Genomic DNA, 21,368 nt, shown 5'->3' with positions numbered 1-21,368 from the left:
ACAACGAGACAGTATTGGATGTGGACTCCTATATTCAACAATAGGAAAAACATGTTTTCTTTCCTGCTCTGACTGGCTGCTTTTTATGCAGGGAAGTGCATTGATTTAATTCCTTGTGGACACATTTTAGCTCAGTTAGTTTTTTAAATGTGTGAATTTTATAACTGAACAATAATGCATGCATTACTAAACAGCCATTAAGACCTGCAGAAATATTTCCAAACTGAAATTTCACATGACTCATTGGAGGCAATTTGTGTATTTGTCATGTATACTTGTAGTGTGTTTTGTATAGTTCAGGAAAGTGAATTTTATACCACCGTTTGAAGCTATCAAATGAATGTTAATTGAATTCTAGGTTTGTGTTGAGTACTTAGTGGATAATGATGGTACAATAAGCCCTCAGTGTCCTGGGGGAATGGTTCCAGGATCCTCTGCTTCATGGATGTCAAAATTCCAGGAAACTCAAGTCCCTTATATAAAATGGCATCATATTTGCGTGTAACTTATACAGTTGGCCCTCCATATCCATGGGTTCCACATTTGTGGATTCAACCGTGGATCGAAAATGTTTGGAAAAAACAATTCCAGAAAGTTGATCCCTAAATAATACTGTATAACAACTGTTTACATAACATTTACATTACATTAGGTATTATAAGTCATCTAGAGATGATTTAACGTACAGGACATATGTAGGTTACATGCAAATACTGTGCCATTTTATATAAGGGACTTGAGCACCTAGGGATTTTGTTTGGGGATGTGTGGCCCAGGAGCCAACGCCCTGAGGACACTGGGTGTGCATTTAGCCTACACATCACTTCATTCTTACGGATTCAGTGTAGTGCTTGGCCTGTGGCAAATTCAAATTTTACTTCTTGGAACTTTCTGGGATTTTTCCCCCAATACAGAGGTTGCCAAAAAAATGTATATACATTTTAAGAAAGGAAAAAACTATTAAAATTGTAGTACTCAATATATTACAAGAGGTGGTCAAAGCGGTTCCCATCAGCGTCCAAACACTTCTGATTATGGTGAACTACTGCTTGAGCAACGTTGACCAAAGTGTCCACTTATATACATTTTTTGGCACTGCCCCCCCGCCCCGGTATCTTTGACCTGCAGTTGGTCGAATCCGTGGATACAAAACCTTTAGAAATGGACGGCCGACTGTAGTATGCTTTAGGTATAAAGTGAGAATACAGGATGTCTTTATTGCAGTGGTCTTCAATGTGCTTTTTTTTTAAAAAAGAATTAAACACTGTGTCTTTGTTTCTGTTTTTGATAAATTTAGAAAAGCTAAAACATGATGCATCTTTGCACTGTAAAGATGGGAAGTTATTTATACCCATGGGATTTCATTAGCTAGAAACGAGGCTTAGAGTTCATTCATTCTTCTCTACAAAGAAGTAGCTCATGTACCTGGATGCACGCAGGTACTAAATGACTGAGACTATGTGGATTTGTTTTTTCCTTAAATTAAGGTCTGGGTTCTGTTCGCTGGCATGGTAAGCACGCTTTAGCATTAAAGTCACTGGCTGTAAAGAGCTACCATTAATCTTTTTTTTCTGATTGAATTCATAGTAGGTCAGGGGTCTCATCGTGAAGAAGCAGATCAGCCGCCTATTTTAGCGACTTAAAGTGCCAGTTGCTACTGGTTGCAAGCCCAAGACTTGTCTCATTCAAACTCACACAGATTACAAAGCAATGGTTTAACACGGGTTCTGTTTGTTTAACTTCAACCGGTGGCGTAAGACCAGCATGTCAGAGAAGAGCCATGATGTTCTCAATAGGGTCTTGCATGTGTTTCTTAGTCAGCTTTGTCATGTCTGGGAGGGAGCTGCTGCTCTGTTCTTATCTCCAGGAGCTGAAAGCCAGTGCGTACTCTTGTTGAACATTTTTGCCTTATGTATTTCACTATATATTTCACTATAAAAATGTAAAAGTTGAAGGAAATTGGGAGTTAAGCAAACCCCGAAAGTGAGGCTTCTTACCCCTGATTTGAAACTCAGTGATGCGCAAAACCGTCTTAGAGTGCTTGATGGCTCAGGCTGACGGCTAATAATGATGCTACGACTTGGAAAAAGTCTTGTGTAATGACAGCTTTTAAAAAGGCCTGTGTAAATGACTAGCTTTTATCTATATTACCATATATTTAACACTTAACATAGTAGCCAGGAACTATTCTTACCACTTTGCTACATTATCATTTAATTTTCCCAGTCACTTGAAGGTGGGTAGAAATAGTCTCTGGCTCTGTAGGTGAGGATCGGAGACAGAGGAGTTGAGTGACTTGCTTCCCTGGTAGAGTTGGGGAAAATCATAAACTCCTAATTTTTACAGTGGTCTAAGACTCACGAAGAAACTGTGAAATTCCTACTCCTGCTCCTTCTCCGGTACCCATTCAGAGAGTATTTCTTCTATGAAGCCTTCCTTGCCAGCGTCGACCCCAGCCCTTACCTGCCATTCTCCCTCCCAAGTTCAGCTTTGTTCCATCCCTGCCCCATGACTCCCCTGTCCGCCCTGGGTTTGTATGAGTTCAGGGAGGCTGAGGACCAGATCCTTCTTGGTGGCCAGTCAACAACACCCATAACAGTTGTGCTGGGCCTGTGCTGAGGAATGAATCAGACATGAAGCCTATGCCCATGGACTGTCCTTCCTGGTGGAGGAATACTCTGTGATTCCAGCCGCCATGACAGTGCCACCCACACGAGTGGACGGGTAAAGATTTGCTGACTCAGAAGTGAATACTGAATGTTGGTGTCCCTCTGCTCCCGAGAGCACCTTAGCTCCTCGAATGAGAAATCATGTCTGCTCTCTTTTTAGCTCCACAGTGCCTGGCACGATCCCTGCCACATGGCTGGCATTTGATAACATGTGTCAAGTAAACAAATAAGTTAATAAGAGTTAAAATATTTATCACTTGTTTTGGGTATTGCTAGCAGTAAATTACAAGTATTTAAAAAGGAAAGAATTGGCCTTCGTCACCTTCTGTGTATTTCTGACTATGAGCTTTAATGTGTTTTCAATCCAGAAATAACAAGAGATCTGGATTTTGGATGGGTGAGGAAGAGGAGGGCAAAGAGAAGGAAATGGAAATATTCTGGCTGTTAGTTCAACGGTTACAATTTTAGGCAGAAGATTTAGAGAATGGTTAGGGCAGCCTAACTGGGATGCATTGCAGCAAATATACTAGTTGTCTGCTTTTTAGTCACAGTGATAAAAGTAATCATGGGCAAATTAAACTGTGAAGTAATTTCTCTTTCCTTCTTCCCCCCACCAAATGTATTAAAATAAATATGGGGTTAACAAGCTTGAAATTCATATCTCATTTCTTTTGAATACTTCCACTGAGGTTAGTAATAATTAGTGAAAAATAATCAAATTACCTTTTGAAAAGGAGTAAATATACTGGATAATTAACATATTGATTGATCAACTATTTGGTGTGAACATGACAAATTACCTGTCACTTTCACCCATGAAACTGACAGAGCAGAAGAAAAGGTTACACAGCAAATCCCTGAAACAAGATTTTTGACATTTTAAGCTGATTATCAGGCTGGCCAATTAGAAATACACATGTTTAAATTTTCTAATACATTTGAGTTTCATTTTATAATATATCACAATGCCGTGTTCAATTTGTCCTTTTTTGCTAACCCCTAGAATCAGGCAGGCACTTAAAAAAAAACAAAAAACTACAAACTCATATTTAGCTTTGGGAATGGAAGAATTAGCCCAAATCAAGAATTTCCTTATTTTTCTCTGTTATTGCAAACAGTAGTGAGCATTTCCTCTTCGGCAATATAATAGCAACAGCTTGGATTCTTTTAATACTTTATCATTTTAAGTGTTTAGAGGTATTTCATATTCCTCCAAAGCATTCATTCTTAGCTGTGGAACGTATCACACTCGTGTACCACAATTATTGGTGAGAAATTCCAATCTGTTACTAATAATGAAGCATGGAGATATGTACTGATTTCCTTTTTAATTTTATAAATGTATGCATCTATTCTTATCCTACGCCACTGTCACTCCCTTGCACATTGATCCGCTTTCCTGGGTGGGCAAGAAAGAGTGGGATCTCAGCTTGGGAGCTGATTGCCCGTAATCCTAGGTCCACCCCTGAGAGTGGGTGGAGCAGATGACCTTTATGCATCCATTATGCTCCAGCGGGGGCTGGTTGACAAGCTCCATCCTGAAGCTTTATTGCCTTCGTGAAAAAGCCTTTCCAACCCCACTCCGGTCTCGCCTATTAATCATAACAGCTACTTTTTATTGAGTGTTCCTAGCTCTTGTGCAAAGCACATGGCATGCATTAGCTCACTTAATCCAATGGCATGGTTTATCAGTGGCTTTTCATTAAAAAGATAAATTGACATTAACAAGCATTGATTTCCAAAGATTTATGTTGTCTTTCTCTCTACTATACTCTGTCTTGGACCAATACGATTTTCCTTTTAAATGGTATTTTGTAAAATACATGAATGTGTTTTTGCAAAGCTATCTTGTGTATTTTAGGAAGAATTATCTGTGTCTAGTGTGTGCATTGCAGATTTGGCATTTGGGCCGCATCCTAACAATATTTACTTTAATAAGTATGCATCAGGCAAAAACAAGAGCGTTTGGCTATGAGTCAAGAGACCTGAATCTTTAGCCCTGTCTTTTCTTGATGACAGACTAGAAAAGGAGAGAAGAGCTAGACAGTTTTAAATTTTTCTTCCTGCTTTTAGAATTCTGTGTGCACGTAACATTTACTTTAAGCAGGGACAGAAAATCAGGGAAGAATTGAACCAAATTCTTCTCATTGTAGTTTCTGTGAAGAAATTCTAGATGGTTTGATTCCAGTGACTTCATCTTAGATGCCTAGGTGGTAAAATGAACGTAAGTGGCCTGCCCTCTGAGGGGCCTGGGGGACATTGCCATCTCCATGGCACAGACCCAGGACAAAGACCAATGGCATAGCACTAGAAACCTGCCTGTCTGAAGTGACATCCATCATGTAGAAACCACTTTGGAAGGACATTAGCCCATTCGGATTCCACTTGAGTGTGTAAGTGACCTCAAGTTGTTTGTTGATTGAAAGCACAAAAGGAACACAATGTTTTAAAGTATACTGGCATGTTGCCAACATTACATTCTCTTATTCTCAAAAATATGGGAAGGGTTTTATTAAGTGGCTTGTGAAGTCAGAGTAGAAGATGACATTCATCTGATCTAGTGATCCTATCTAGAAAAACTACATAGTCATTTTAGCAATACAGCATGCAGTTGATGTAAAAATGATGAATACTATACAACTGAGGAGAAACAAACTACCTGACCATCTAAAGTTATGAGTACTGTGAGTGGGTACTTGTCATCTGCTGGGCGAATCTCAGCATCTTCCACAGACTTTTCAGAAGTGCTGGGTGTCAGACAGCTCAGAAGGAAGCAAAGATAACAGACTCTGGGAAACTGTCAGGTGCCTCCAAGTGGCACTCTAGTGACAACAGAGGTTCTGATTGGTTGAATGAACAATGTTGAAGATGCAGGAGAAGAGTTTGAATAAAATTAATTCACAAAATATTCATGGGAGAAAGCAACTTTTTCTAATTTACTGTTATTTAAGTATGTTAAGTTCACAAATATTTAAATAGAAAAAAAAGCAGGTTAGTTTGGTGTTACTTGTTCCTCAAAAACCTAGGCTGTCTTCTAGAAATCAGTTTCATGTTAAGAGTACTCATGAATGTTCTGTTGAAAAATCTCTTCTAGATTTTTTCAGTGATGACAGAGAATTCTGTTCTTTCTGCTTTAGAAATGTAGCACAGTTTTTGTTTCAATTCCCAACATCTCTCAGGCTTCACAGTAATTATCTATAGCAAGTGTGCAGTCACACCCAGAAGTTCTCTCAGGATCATGCTATACATTGTTTGGACCTGGAGACAAACTGTTAACTCTCCCGCACAATTATCTGCTTTCCCATTTAGTCATGGTGAACACAACTCAAGTCACAGATGTGGCTGCCCAACAAGCCGTTGGCCTCATTTCCAATGTCCATTGCTGAGGCCGGAGACTATACAGAGGTTGTTCCTCACACTTTGCCTTTTCCTCCTTCATGCTCTGAATCTGTCGATTCCCCAATGTGAAGACATCATGTGCAATTTTATGATTTAAAATATTGTTGGTATATTTCAGTGAGATTGCCAAGATTTACTCTTCGTTGGTTGCCTTTTCTATGCACTAAGATATTTTATGTCTCACCTGGCAGGGATGGTTATTTCAAGTTGTCCTAATGGTTCCAATTTTCAAAGCCCACTGACTAATTTTGTGGAGTAACGGACCTAAATGAAATGATTTTATCCTGTTTCTGCTAATTTTCAGCCCAGAAAATAAACAGAAGAGGCAATTTAATAAAATATTTACTACCGTTGAATAAATGTGAATGTATTTCAAAGTATCTGGTATTTTTTGGTCTTTTTTAGTGTAAATTCTCATCAGCAGTAGACTAAATGAAATAGCTCACATTTTGGTGCAATTTATATTTTATACCAACCCTGACCCCCCAGCGGCTGACCCAATAAGGCACTGGTTTTCTGCAGACTTTCATCTGAAGGCACTTGAATTATGTATCTACAAGTCCTGAGGACTTTCCTAAAGTAGCAAGAGCAAGCGTTCCAACATCAGAAAGTAAATTTCAAATACTCTGTCAAGCTATGCTATGTATCGGTAAATCTCAAATATTCTGTCAAGCTACATGTTGGATAATCATACTCTTCTGTAAATCAATGCTTTCCAGACTTTGGTGTGTTTCTATCAGAATCACTTGGTGTAAGACTGCTTGTCTGGGATGGTCATTGTCCTTCATAAGGGTAGGTAGTTTCAGGAAGGTTACATCTAGAATAATAGGACAAGAAGGCGACAGACATGTGCTCACCCAAATCACCTTAATCCACCCTGGCAGTTTGAAGGCTGACAAATATCATAGTCCTTCTATCCTAGCCTGTCAATAGCCTGTTTTTTAAATTGTAAAAGGTACATAAATACATTGCTTCAATTTTACTAAGAATCATAATCTCCAATCCATGAAGAAGATATCTTAACCAATCTTAAAACTCTCTTTCTACTAGATTTCTGTTCAGAAAACAACAAAACATGGGAATATGAAACTCAATTTTTATCTATTGCACTGAATAGCACTAAGTTTTATCCATTTTATTTCTAAACTACATTTCCAAGTAACAGTGAAAATTTTATTGTAAAATATCTTTGTGAATGGTGTTACTGGTTTCTGTTTTCTTTGTTTTCTTAGCAATATAAAGATGAGTTTAGTGTAGCCACTGTGACAGCTTAAAGGTCTGGGGGGAAGGATGGATGTGGGGAATGCCCTTAGAAATACAATCAGGCCAGACAAGGGCTCAGAAGTGAACCCCTCAGGGACAGGAAAATATCTGGAAGGATGTAGAATCACCAGCTCTTCCTTCTTTTCTCTCCGTCCCCCTTGGACCTGCATGATGGTGGTGGGTGCATGAAGCACTTACAAGATAGAGATAATAGCACTTCATAAGTACCTCTCGAAGGCATTGTGCTGAGGCTCTATGCGCAGTATGCCACTGCTCTGGCAATGGCCTGATAAACGGAGTTCTGGGAGCCCTTTTACTGGATGGTAAAGCTGAGAACCTCACTCAGCTGGGGAGTTGTGCAGCCCCCTGTTTTACCAGAGATTTGGGAGGATGAGTCAGGGGAGCTCCAGACCACTATCTTTGGGGAGAATGTAGCAAGTTGCGGAAGAGCCATTCTGAGCAAGTCTTTGGTGGTGACCTGGATTCTCTGAAGCAGTCGATGCAGCTGCTCACCTAGTCACCTGGGCCCTTGCTTAGCTTGGCTCATGCCTGACTCACAAGTTCTCAGCTTTGGTATCCAATGGCCTGAGTCAAAGCTTAGCTTGGCCTCTGACCAGCTGTGTGACCTTGACCAAGTCCCTGTGGCTCCCTTTGATTTTGGTTTTTTCATCCATACAAGGGGGATGGTTATGCTCACCTCTCACTGCCATTGTGAAGTCAAAAATGAAAGACTATGGATTCAGGTTCCTGCAGCACTGTAGGTACAGAGGAGACCCTGCATCTATCCCTGAGTGTTGCTCTCTCCGTCCCTCCTGAGCTACTGTCACATCTCGGGTGGGTGCAGTGGGCACTCTGAGCCTGGTCCCTAGGCTCCACATCCAGCCGGCTCTTTCACCTATAGCACATGGAAATAGCTCTTGAAGGGAACTGGCCAAGTATCCCTGGTAACTGGTGCTTATGGGCTTTTTGTGATGACTTGGTGATAGACTGGGAAATATAAGTGGCCCCCAGGGCTGTTTATACTTTCTGGTGCTCAGATCAGTATGAAGTGAGTACTGTTGAGGGTGGGCTTGGAGGGATCCAGTTCCCCAAAGAATACCTGGGGGTCTGTGTGCCTGCCTGATAAAATACCTCTATGCGGCAGCCTAACACATAGAAACCCATTAATCCACACATGGACTCCACTTCAGGGAAAAACGACAGCGACTCCTGCATCTAGCAAGCCTAAGGCCTCTTCACTGCACCTTGAGTTCTCAGAGTTTAAAGGGGTCATATCATCTTTAGCCCTACGCTGCCAGGCTTATCCCATAATTTTCCAACTTCTGTTCTGAGAATTTTCACAGCTGACCTGCTTTGTGATTTAACCTTGGATTTGAAAATATCTAGCTTCCTTCAGCAAATCAGGACAAAGATATTGATACTCGCCTTCCTTGGGGGTATCACAGTGGAGGTTCGGGTTGGTCCAAGTTGGCACAAGTCTTTGTCGCCTACCTGTGTGGGATGCAGGTAAAGGCAGAGAAGTGTCTTTCTAGTGTAGCTAGCTGCCATTTGGAGAGGCTTGCATTTATAACAGAGACAGAGGAGCAGTTAGAATGCTAAGGGGAAAGTGGGTGGAGTTACCCAAGGAGGCCTCCTCAAGGAGGCTGGCTTTGGCTGTGCCTTTCAGGAGGGAAAGGGAGCTGGGGAGGCAGCATGGGTTGGGGTTTTGGCAGATGAAGTAAAGGAAACCCCCCACAGAGTGGCCCAAGTTCACCCAGCTATGAGGTTCAGCCGCCAACTCTCTCTGGCTAAGAGAATACTACTCTAGCCCCATGGTTTCTGGCAAACGGAGTAGGAACTGCTCCAAAGACATGACCTGGGTCCCAATAGCTGCCCTTCCACAGCTAGCGGGTGTGGAAGACCTGCCTTTGTTCACGTTGGCTGACTCATGCTTGGTGGACGATTTCATTGGGAGCCCTCGCAGGGAGAGCTCACTGATGTCCTGCCATTCTTAATGAGACCTGAGCTCCCCATGGGATGTGATAATTAATCAGGAAGCACGTTGTCAGTAGATCAGCTGTCTGAATCCTGATGTATGCCTTGTGTACACAGGAAGTAGAAACTTTCTTTAATTAAGACCAGTTTAAAAACCCATCATCTGGTCCTTGTTTCTATTTTGGTTTTAGGTGTGGTTCCATCCTGTTGGGGTTCACTTCCCCCCAATGTGATGAGACATCCAATTGAGGATATTGTTTGTCTCCCTCCTCTTCCTCTAGTCTCTGATCCCCTTGGGGTTCCCTGGGGTCTCTGACACCCTGAAGACTCAGCTCCCCACGCAATCTGGACTCAGGGCAAGCAGCCTCCCTTCCCAAGACCAAGACCATCATTCCTTCCATTATGTCACCCATAAAACAGGGCTGATGATACCTCCCATTTATGGCTGTGATGTGGACTAAATCCCATAAGAAAAGTACCCTTCTTGATGCCGGGCAAGTTGCCTTTTTAATCTCTCTACTATATTTCCCCGAAAATAAGACCGGGCCTTATATTAATTTTTGCTCCAAAAGACGCATTAGGGCGTATTTTCAGGGGATGTCTTATTTTTTCATGTACAACAATCTACATTTATTCAAATACAGTCATGTCATCTTCTTCTGGAATGTCGTCATAACATAGTAAATGCATGCGTCTGGCTGACAATCTTAACTGGGGCTTATTTTCGGGATAGGTCTTATTTTGGGGGAAACACGGTATCACCACCACCTCTTCTAAGATGAACTTCCTTAAATCCTGGATAAACCTTGCCTTTTGTCTCCATTTCCTCTTTCTGCATTCCCACTTCAGAGGAAGAAGTGTTCCATCCTCCTACCCATAGCTGGCCCTCTGCCTCTCCTGTGATCTCGATTCGTCATTTACCCACCTTCACTTGCATCTTCTTCAATCTCTCTCTCAACCACTGCCACCTTTTCAGCGTAAAACATTTTGGGACTCTCTTCCCTACTGTGTTTTCCCCCTTAATCTGCCTTCATCTTTCACTCGCCTTCCCTTCACTATCAGATTTCTTCAGAAAGTCAGCTGCCCCTACTTCCTCTTCTTGGCTTCCTGGTCCCTCTATGAACTGGGTTTAATTCTAATCTTTCTACTGGTGTTGGTAAGGAAAGTGGAATTTTCCATCCCAGTGGCCTTTGCCGAGCCTTTGCCTTCTGGCTGCTTTCACTGTGGACCAACTCCTCCTTCTCAAAATTCCCTTCTTCTCTGTGACAAGGCCCTGTCCTATATCTCCACCAATGTTCTCTACATCCTTTGAGAGTAGATCTTTCACTAGAGACCCCCAAATTGTGTGGCACCCACAAGGCTTTCCTCTCTGTACTATCTCCCTTAGCATCTCACCTACTCCCGTGATGATAATTGGTTCCTCTCTGCTGATAACACCCAAGTCTTCATTTCCAACTCTGCCCAGACTGAGCAGCTACACAGACATGGCCCATGTGGCCTCCAAACTTGGTAGTTTTTCTCACTTGCTGTCCTCACCCATTGAGGGCTGAATTGTGTCCACCACAAAAATAAGTTGAAGTCCTAACCTCTGGTACCTGTGAATGTGCCCAAGTTAAGATGAGGCCATATTTGATTAGAGTGGACCCTAGTCCAATATGACTGGTGTCCTTAGCAGAAGAGACACAGATACACAGGGAGAATGCCATGTGATGACAGAGGCAGAGGTGGGAATGATGTATCTACAAACCAAGGATTGCCAGTAACCACCAGAAGGTGGAAGAGGCAAGGAAGGATGCTCCCTTAGAGCTTTCAGAGAGAGCACAGCTCTGCCGACACTTTGATTTTGGACTTCTGGCCTCTGGAACTATGAGAGAATAATTACTGTTGTTTAAAGCCACCCAGTTTGTAGTACTTTGTTATGGCGGCATGAGGAAATAAACACATTACCTGATCTCCCCATGTATTCCCTATGGCACTCACCATCCTTTTGGGGATCCCAGCTGACATCCCAGAATCAACCTTGAAGCCCCTCTCCCTCACCTTGCTGCCCAGTTTTTCATTTCTGCCTTGACTCGGTGGAGACACTTCTCTACCTCTTTCCCAATCGAATGTGGTCACCCTGATTCTGGCCTCTCTGGTCTCCTATCCATCCATCAAACTGCCCTCTATAATTTTCATGAAACAGCTCTGATTATGGCTGCATATTGGAGTTGCCTGGGGAGGTTTTGAAGCTCTTGTGCCATCACACACTTGAGTCTCAGATCCGAATCTCTGGGGATGGAGCCCAGGAATCAGTGTTTTCAGTGCTTCCCAAATGATTCCAGTGTGCAGCTAGGCTTGAGAACCATTGGCTGACAGAATATCATAATAGCCAGAGGAAACTTAGGGAAGAGAGGCTAGATTTAAGACCGTAGTTCTCAACTGGGGGTGATTTTGCCCTCCAGGAGGCATTTGGCAATGTCTGGAGACATTTCTGGTTGTCAAAACTAGGGTGGAACTACTGGCATCTAGTAAGTAGAGACCAGGGACGCTGCCAAACAGCCTACAAATGCGCAGGACGGTCCCACACCTCGGAATTATCCAGCCCCAGATGCCACTAGTGCTGAGGTTGAACATCTCTAGTTTAAGAGATGGGAGAGAAGCAGCAATGCTGACATTGGCTTTGGGACAGGCAGACAGATGTGGTCCACAAAAGTGAGGAAAATGCGCATGCCGCCTAGTGCCGTAGCCCATTCGTCAGCCTGGTATGTTGAAACTTTTTATGCCACACCTGTTTCCATCATGGGAAGCCTCAGCCTGCTCCTGCCAAATTTATTCTCTTGCTTTCCTTTTGAAAATGAGGTTTAGTGGCATTTTTGCCAGAAGAGAGAGGTTCATCACCTCTCAAATTGCTTTTGCCAAACTCAACAATCGCAGCTCCTAATGAGGACACTGCCTGTTGTTAAATGAACAGCTGATTAGATTGGGAAGAGATTGGCTAACGGGCTCCTGTGTGCTCATCATTATAGATATTAGCCAATTTCATAACCGTGGCCTACCTGGAAACCACCTCGACCATTAAAGAGAAACACTAATGATAATGGCTTATGCTTACAGAGCTTTGCAATTTATATGCTTACAGAGCTTTGCAATTTATAAGAGTTTTCATACACATCATCCAATTTGGTTTGTCATTTCAGCTCTTAGCTTTATGTGGTGTCATTTCCTATAAAGGAAAGTATAACAAATATAGAGGAGGTACTGAGGAAATATATCAGGAACGAGAATAAGATTAAGGCATCAAAAGCCATTAAAAACCCACATTGGATGTAAAATTAGAAATTTCATTCTGGTAATGGGAGGCAAAGCTTTGCCAAATTGATAAAGATCTAATTATGGAAAGCACCCAATTCTAGACAATTATATTCTAAATTTCTGACTGTGCTATATTTCTAGTTTCTGTGTTTTATAATTTATGCAACGTTTTGAATACAGCACGGACGTCTTAATATTTTGAATATTATTGCTACTTTATATAAAGAGTATCTTTTCTGCTTTAAATGTAAGATTTAAGAATTCTTGCTGTATTTATAATTCTATGCTCTCCAAAGGTTCAGATATTTGCTACTAGAATACAGCTTTGATTTTATCATGAGGAGTAATGTGAGAATAGTAGTCATTTAACAATTTCTTTTAAAACAAATTTATTTAAAATCTATCCACTCAAGCAGGTGAGGGATTTTCACACTAGCCTGTGAAGTGAGGTTGTCTTTGGTTCTGGGGTTGTTGCTCTGGGTATTAGTTTCCTTTGAGAGGCAAAGAGGAAGGGTTATTCTGGGCATGTGAATTATGCCGGGATATGTGAATGCCTTCTAGGCCCCAGAAGCAGTGTGGAAGGGATAGGTCTCAGGGAAACCCACTGGCTCTGAGTTCCCTGTCTTTGCCAGAGATGGTCGCCATGATGTCTTCCACTAAGGCCGTCTTAGCTCCTTACTCAGGAGAGAGGTGAAGGGGCTTAATGAATTGGGAGAGCATGCTGGCTCACTGGAAAGGAGGGAACATCCATCACCAGGAGGAAAGAAACAATCCAGAAAGGAAACAGTCAATGCCAAGAATGGGAAATGAGGTGAAGGGAAAGATATATGAGGCTCTGTCCCCTGGAGCCGCAGGACTACTAGGAGGCACTATCCCTGGGCAATAAATGGGAGGCTGGACTTTGGGGAAAAAATGTTTTATGAAACGTGAAAATTTCAGAGGAATTAATTTGAAGGAATATGGAAACATCCCTTCTTGGTAATTAATGACTCCCCAGTCATTCTGAGCCCCCCCCCCAAAAAAAAAAAACACACCCTATAATATAATTCCAGAAATTTGGAAGTAGACATTTGACAAACTTTATTGATAGCTATGTGACTATGATAAGGATATATAGGTAGATCATCGTACAATTTGATGAATTCCAGTTGACTAAACAATCATAGTCATATAGAATAGTGACTCAATTTCCGGCGTACAATCAGTGCTTAATTAATCTTGGTTGAATAAAGGAATGAATGAATGAACAAACCAGTCAACCAACCATAGTGGTCTGCACAGGATTCTCTCACCTTGATCTTGTTGTTTTCAAAACTTCCGTCAATTATTTGGATCACAGGCATATAAGGCACATAGAGTAAATTCACTATACTTAGAGACTGTGTGATGTGATTTATATGAAGAATCTTTATGCCCATCTCTGGCACAGAGTTCCTAAAACGCTTGGAATTTCCTGTGATGGAGAGTGAGAAAGGTGTCTTTTGTTATGTTAATGAGGTGACTTTTGGGACCTGAGGATGGGGGCTGGTTGCCAGTGGAGCCCACCAGGTGACTAGAGGGTTGGAACTTTCAGTCCCACCCGGCCCCCAATCGCACCCCCACCTCCAGGGAGGGGAGAGGTACTGGAGATTGAGTTCAATCACCAATGGCCAATGATTTAACCAACCATACCTATGTAATGAAGCTTCCATAAAAATCCAAAAGAATGGGAGTTGAAAGAGCTTCCAGGTTGGTGAGTGTGAGGAGAGTTGTGCATCCTTTCCCCATACCTCGTGCTATGCATCTCCTCTCTTCATCTAGCTGTTGATTCAAACCTTTTAATATCCTTTATAACAAGCCAGTAATTTAGTAAACAAAATGTTTTTCTGAGATCTGTGAGCTGCTCTAGCAAATTAATCGAACCCAAGGAGGGGTTCCTTGGAACCTCTGATCTAGAGCCAATAGGTCAGAAGCCCAGGTGACAACTGGGACTTGTGACTGGCCTCTGAAGTGGGAGGAGGCAGTCTTGTGGGACTGAGCCCTTCACCTGTGGGATCTGACACTATCTGCAGGTAAATAGTGTCAAAATTGAATTGAATTGTAAGAAACCCAGCTGGTGTTGGAGAATTCCTCGGTGGCGTGGGGACCCCTCCACCACCACACACACACACACACACACACACGCACACACACCCCCCCCACACACACACAGTAGAATTGGTAACCAGAATCGTTAGAGACAAAATAAATCTGGGAAGATTAATGGAATAGATCATAGAAGAAAAATCAAGATTATCTTTGTAAATTGGAAACTGGACCCAGATGTCCAGGCATAGGTATGAAGCCCTGTGTATGAGATGAACGTTGCAATTGGACCACAGGAGCCTCCTATTTTGAGAGTAATAATCATGAAACAGACTTGGGACTCTTGCTCGGTCCCCAACATTCAACCAAAACTCTTTCAGAAATTCCAGTAACTATTTGGTGGTAAAAGGTACTTTCCGCGTGTCAGTTCTCATCCTTGTTGCTTCGTCTGTAGTATTTAACACTATTTGACACTGTTAACTTTGGCCCTTCATGGAACCTTTTTCTAATTCTATAAGCCCACTTTGGCCTTGTTCCTCTGCTTTTCTAATTTTTCCTCCATCTTTTTTTTTTACCATCCCTTTAAAGGTTTTCCTTCACCTTTATATTTAAAAATCAATGTTCCTTAAATTCTAATCTTTGCATATTTGTAATCTGTATCTCTCCTTGGTAATTTGTTCACCATCCATTTAAAATATATTTGTTGAGGACCTACTATGTGCTAGGGACTATTCTAGGAACTGGTAATCTGGCAGAGAACAAAACAGACAAAACTTTCAGCCTTTAAGGGGCTTATATTCTTGGGGGAAGAGAGTCAATAAGTAAGTGAATAGAGAGATCAGTGTTGGGTCATAGTTAAAGCAATAATGAAAATTACATCCAGGTAAGGGGACTGGACATGTCGGGACTACTATTTTAGACAAAAAATTCAGGGAGGGTCCCCTGAGAAGGTGGCTTTTGAGCAGAGCTGGACTTCTTGTACTCCCAAAGCTGTCTCTGCACCAGAAACTTCCAGATCCTCGTCTCCAGGCAGGCTTTCTCATCTGGAGCCATATTCCTGAATGCCTCCTGGACAGCTCCTATAGGATGTCCTAGGGCACCAGAAACCACACATGCTCATCTTCTCCACCAAACTTCTGCCTCCTCTTTGGTTTCCCATTCTGGTTCACAGTATGACCATCTCCTCACTCATCCAAGCTAGAAACTCCAGACTCCCCTTCACGTCCTTCTCCTCCCCCTGTCACCCCATGCATGGGTCTCCAACCAGATGTTATCCAGGTCCTCACTTCCTCCTCATGCTATAATTCAGGCCCCCAGTGTCTCTTGCTTGTACTGTTTTAGGAGACTCCTAATAGCTTGCCAGCCTCTAGTCTGGCCCTGTCCCACTCTTTCACATTACCAACAGAATGACCTTTGTAAAGCACAGATCAGATCTGCTTTCGAGCCTTCCATTTCCACCCATTGCCTCCAGGATTAGCAAGGTGTTCAACTGGCTCCCAATCTACTAGGTCAGCCATCTCCTTTCATTTCCGTCCCACCAGCCCCACCACAAACACCCTGTGCTCTGGACCCTCTATCAGAAGAATCATCTCCTTAACACTTTAACAATACCCATTTTTTCTTTTTGTATGCCTTTCAGTTTTTCCTGGAACACTCTTCCCCTTCCCTATATTTGCCTTCTTTACCCTTCCCTACTCTTAGCCACCTGTTTTGCCCTGCCCATCCCTGCCCTTTCCTATCTGGCAGGTTTCTAACTAACTGCAGTAGCCAGCTCAACTCTGTGAAGCTTTCCCCGAATTCTCTCTCCCCTCTCCTCATCTTTGTTGTGATACCATAGTGCTTATAACAGGTAAGATCTCCCTGATTTAGGAGGATTCTTGGTGTCTCCTCTGTCTGTGGGTTACATGGAGACAGGCAGCATCTCTTGTGCATGCCTGCAGTTTTTGCAGATATTAGCACTTGGAAGGTTATTCTGTGCATATTCACTAAACTGGCTGGAATTCTACAGAAGACATGCAAATGCATCAGTTGAACTATATGAAACTACTGTTCTTCTTAGTCAATATTAGCAATTTTGTACGGTTCAATCTAATACGTCTGTTTTGTGTCAATATTTGTTATTCCTATTTTGGCTTTGAGAAGTATTCTTATCTTCAGTTAGACTGCCTTAAGGCGTGGGGCACAAAGAATTATTTTCAGCTCTGCGAGACATTTCCCATTCTACACATTCTATGTATCCAATTTTTTTGGCCAGAAATGGATACATACCTGAGAAATGTTATAAATATCTACTCTCCTTTCTTTCTATTAACAATCTTTCTATTATACATTTTCTGATTCAAGTGGTTTACCATAAATATCAGGGAAATTTTGAGGCTGTTTATAAAGTTACAATGGTAACTTTTAGAATTGTCAGACATAAATGGCGTAATGAAAAGAAAATGATGAAGTTATAAAGGAGGCAAAAATCATGCATTGTTCATTTACATGGAGTTTTTCAAGGTGAAAGTAGATCAAGGTGTCCACTGGAGATTTGTAACTATCCTGTCTCATGGTTTTGATTTCATGACAATGTAGAACTAAAGTTGTCCTTAAATTTGGAATATTTCCCATATCCTACCTTCCCACTTTTATCAATATTTAAAAATAATGTTCTTAAATCATAGCCAAAAAATTACTCTATTCTGCGTGTTCTATAATTGAATAGTTTTGCTAGATACTTTTAAAATAGAAACCAATAATATAGCTGCTCACAATTGTCTCCTTTTGTGCAGAATTGAATTTTGTTTTGGTTTTAATTCTTCCTTGAATTGCTGAGGGAAAACAAACCTGTCACAGAGCAATAATTACCATCTTTCTGTCTGAATGCACTTAAGTAGTCTTTGCAAAAATGTTTAAGACCATCCTGTTTGGACACATCATCAGGCTTTCCTGTGGAGGTAGTTCATCACAAATGAATCTCTTTTTGAAAGTCTGCAATTTTAGACTGCAGTGATTCTCAATCCCCTCCCCATGAGACAGTAAAATTGGCTGGGGCCATAATTTAAGGGAATAGCTGATTGTGTGCACGGTCTTCTAGGAAAATGGTTAAAGTGAAAATGAGATGTAAAATTAAAAGAAAATGTTGAAACAGGCTAAACTGGTTTTCAAAATCTTTTCTGGTTTAACAGGGCCTTAGGTATTGAATGTAGAAGGCTTTAGCAATTATCTAAAGCTAATGTATTAAAACCAGGTTGGTAGAGGATTTTGATTCAGGGTCTTATAAATCTTTTAAAAGTGTTGAGCAAGAAACCTTCAAAACTTGCGAGAGTTTTGTTTTTTGTTTGTTTTGTTTTTGTTTTGTTTTTTTAGGAGAGAGTGGTCTCTAACTTGTCTTTACGTTTGCTTCTAACCAATCCAACCAATTAGCAGACTCTGTTCTCTGTCAGGGAGCACTTTGCCCTGTGGTTATCAGTATTCATCCTGTATTTGACTTAGGTTTCTATAAATCTTTTTTGATAGGGACAATGAAAGTAAGTGGGTCAACAAAATGCTTGAAACATGGTACCAAAATTAGTGATGCTTGGAAACACGTGGCTCAACCATGGTAAAGGCGTATATGCTTGGGTGGGTTGAGAACGTTGGTCCACTAGTATCTGGCTCTGCAAGAAGGCTTGTGAAACCAGCAATCAAAATCGTTATTGTTCCAATAGCCTTTATGCTGAACATTTAGGACGCTCTTGAAAAGATCCTTTTGACTTTGAGCCAGGGATTCTAATGAGTAAAGCTCCATGTAGAAATAACATATGATAAGAAAAACCACTCTATTTTGATTTTCATTCCACGAAGGCACCAAAATGTCAGCTAGATATACTTGTAGCATATTATGATTATTTTAAAATAAGGACAGGTGTCTCCTTAAGAATTGGGCTTGACAATAGACATATGAAAAGGTGCTCAACATCACTAATAATCAGGGAAATGCAAATTAAAACCACAATGAGATATTACCTCACACCTGTCCAAATGGTTATCATCAATAAATCAACAAACAGGGCTGGCTCAGTGGCTGGGGTGGTTGGAGCTCCATGCTCCTAACTCCAAAGACTGCTGGTTCGATTCCCACATGGGCCAGGGGGTCCTCCACCACAAGGTTGCCAGTTGAACTCCTCGAGTCCTGCAAGGGATGGTGGGCTCCGCCCCCTGCAACTAAGATTGAACACAGCACCTTGAGCTGAGCTGCCTCCTGGATGGCTCAGTTGGTTGGAGTGCGGGCTCTCAACCACAAGGTTGCCAGTTTGATTTCCTCGAGTCCCGCAAGGGATGGTGGTGAGCGCCCCCTGCAACTAAGATTGAACATGGCACCTTGAGCTGAGCTGCCACGGAGCTCCCAGATGGCTCAGTTGGTTGGAGTACGTCCTCTCAACCACAAGGTTGCCGGTTCGACTCCCGCAGGGGATGGTGGGCTGCGCCCCCTGCAACTAGAAATGGCAACTGGACCTGGAGCTGAGCTGTGCCCTCCACAACTAAGACTGAAAGGACAACAACTTGAAGCTGAACAGCACCGTCCACAACTAAGATTGAAAGGACAACAACTTGACTTGGAAAAAAAAAAAGTCCTGGAAGTACACACTGTTCCCCCAATAAAGTCCTGTAAAAAATAAATAAACAAAAATAAATAAATCAACAAACAACAAGTGTTGGTGAGGATGTAGAGAAAAGGCAACCCTCCCTCACTGTTGGTGGGACTGCAAATTGATTCAGCCACTATGGAAAACAGTATGGAGGCTCCTCAAAAAATTAAAAATAGAACTACCTTATTACCCAGCCATTCCACTTCTGGGTATTTATCCAAAGAAATCTATAGCACTAATTCAAAAAGATATATGCATATATTCATTGCAACATTATTTACAGTAGACAAGATATGGAAGCAAGCTAAGTATCCATCAATAGACAATTGGATAAAGAAGAGGTGGTACTTACATATAATGGAATATTACTTGACCATGAAAAAAGTGAAGTCTTACCATTTGTGACAACATGGATTGACCTAGAGGGTATTATGCTAATTGAGATGAGTCAGACAGAGAAAGACAAATGCCATATGATCTCACTTCTATGTGGAATCTAAAGAACAAAATAAATGAACAAACAAAACAAAAACAAACTCATAGATACAGAGAATAAACTGATGGTTGCCAAAGGGAAGTGAAGTTGGGGAGCTGGGTGAAAGAGGTAAAGAGATTAACAAGTACAAACTGGTAGTTACAGAATAGTCACAGGGATGTAAAGTACAGCATAGATAATATAGTCAATAATGTTGCAACAACTATGTATAGTGCCAGGTGGGTACTAGACTAATTGGGGGGAATCATTTCGTAAATTATATAAACATCTACCCATTATGCTGTACACCTGAAACTAATATAATATTGAATGTCAACTGTAGTTGAAAAAAATTAAAAATTAAAAAAAAAATCGAGTTTGAGCTAAAGATTTTGTTTCTATCACATATGTTAGTTAGAGACCAGGAAAAAGGTTCTAATACTAAATTGCTACACTGCTATTGTTATACCCATGTTTGGGTTTTCTTCCCTCTTACATATTTATGTATTTTATATATATATATATATATATATATATATATATATATATATATATGTATATATGTGTATATATATACTCGTATATGTATACTAAGGGTACCAAAAAATATATACACATTTTTTTGACATCCTCTGTTTTTATGTAAATCTATCTATCGAGATTTGTGAAAGACAAATATGAAAGAAAGCAAATAAAATAGAGACCGAGGGCAAGTACTTTGACTATATTCTGCCAGGGTTGGGGTAAATGAAATAAATCAAACTGTGATGCCCCATAAAGGGGTCCCACAGCAAAGAAAGAGTTTGCTTATGGAAGACGTGCATTCTCCTCTGAGAGAACACACATCGTGGCCAACCAGCTGAGTCATGTGGTGGGAGGGGGCTTTTCTTCTCCTCCACATCCCCTCCTCTGATGTCACGAATCTCTTCTTTCCTGGGAGAATTAATTAGCATTCATTGGATGCAGTTGGCAAGGAGAAAGAAGGGCGCCTGAGCGTGTGTAGGAGAGCAGGGAGGAAGGGGCCCAGTGGGGAGCGAGTCCTTCCCCCCTTGGAGCCGCATTGAGACACGAGGCACAATCGGGCACAGAATGGCTGTTTTATAACTGGGATCCTCAGTGACGTATGGCTGCCGGCTCCTTGGCAGCTGTCTTTATGGACCAGTAGGCAGAGGGAAATTGACGCTGACGAGACTTTTGCATCTTGGAAGGGACTGTAATCTACTGTAGTGAAGAACAGAACCTCTCAATCACGGGAGTGTAAATAAGAGACGGAGGGGAGTCCAAAGAAAAGGAAGAGGAGGGGAAAAAGTGTGTGTTCGGGGAGCAGGGAAAAGCATTTTTGGTGGATAGTATGAAGCCAACCATGGAAACTGCAGCCGAGGAAAATACTGAACAAAGCCAAGAGAGAAAAGGTACCCAGCGCTCTGACAATAGCCTGTTTAAAGCTTTTCACTGGGGGTGCTTAAAAAGGGGTAGCCCTGTTTTGTGTCTCTTGTAAAATAGCTCAGAAATAATCCCTATGGCATGGTCTTGCTTTCAGGGTGGTTTTTTTTTCCTGTAGGCTGATGGTAAATTAATAGAACAGCTTTTCTGCAATCTATTCCTCTTTCAAATCTT

At 41.6% G+C, this 21,368-nt stretch overlaps 1 protein-coding gene across 6 annotated transcripts in view; it reads left to right on the top strand.

The window, feature by feature from the left end:
* The window catches only part of GPM6B (glycoprotein M6B), a 152,572-nt gene that overhangs the window by 87,903 nt on the left and 43,301 nt on the right, over positions 1 to 21,368 (top strand). The window contains exon 1 of one of the 6 annotated variants that reach the window (XM_019746294.3): positions 20,707 to 21,163. The exons of 2 other annotated variants lie outside the window; for them this stretch is intronic. In XM_019746294.3, coding sequence (XP_019601853.1) covers positions 21,103 to 21,163 — 61 coding nt within the window. In that variant the 5' untranslated portion in view covers positions 20,707 to 21,102. Of the gene's footprint in view, positions 1 to 20,706; positions 21,164 to 21,368 lie in introns of those variants that run through there. 3 more of the 6 variants (XM_019746291.3, XM_019746293.2, XM_019746292.3) reach the window with 3 other exon arrangements.

Source organism: Rhinolophus sinicus, chromosome 18, assembly GCF_057876585.1.
Source record: "Rhinolophus sinicus isolate RSI-liver-muscle chromosome 18, RSI-T2T, whole genome shotgun sequence".
NCBI classification, from domain to species: Eukaryota; Metazoa; Chordata; class Mammalia; order Chiroptera; family Rhinolophidae; genus Rhinolophus; species Rhinolophus sinicus.
The sequence above is the reverse complement of the archived record's forward strand: the minus strand, read 5'-3'. Positions and strand labels throughout refer to the sequence as shown.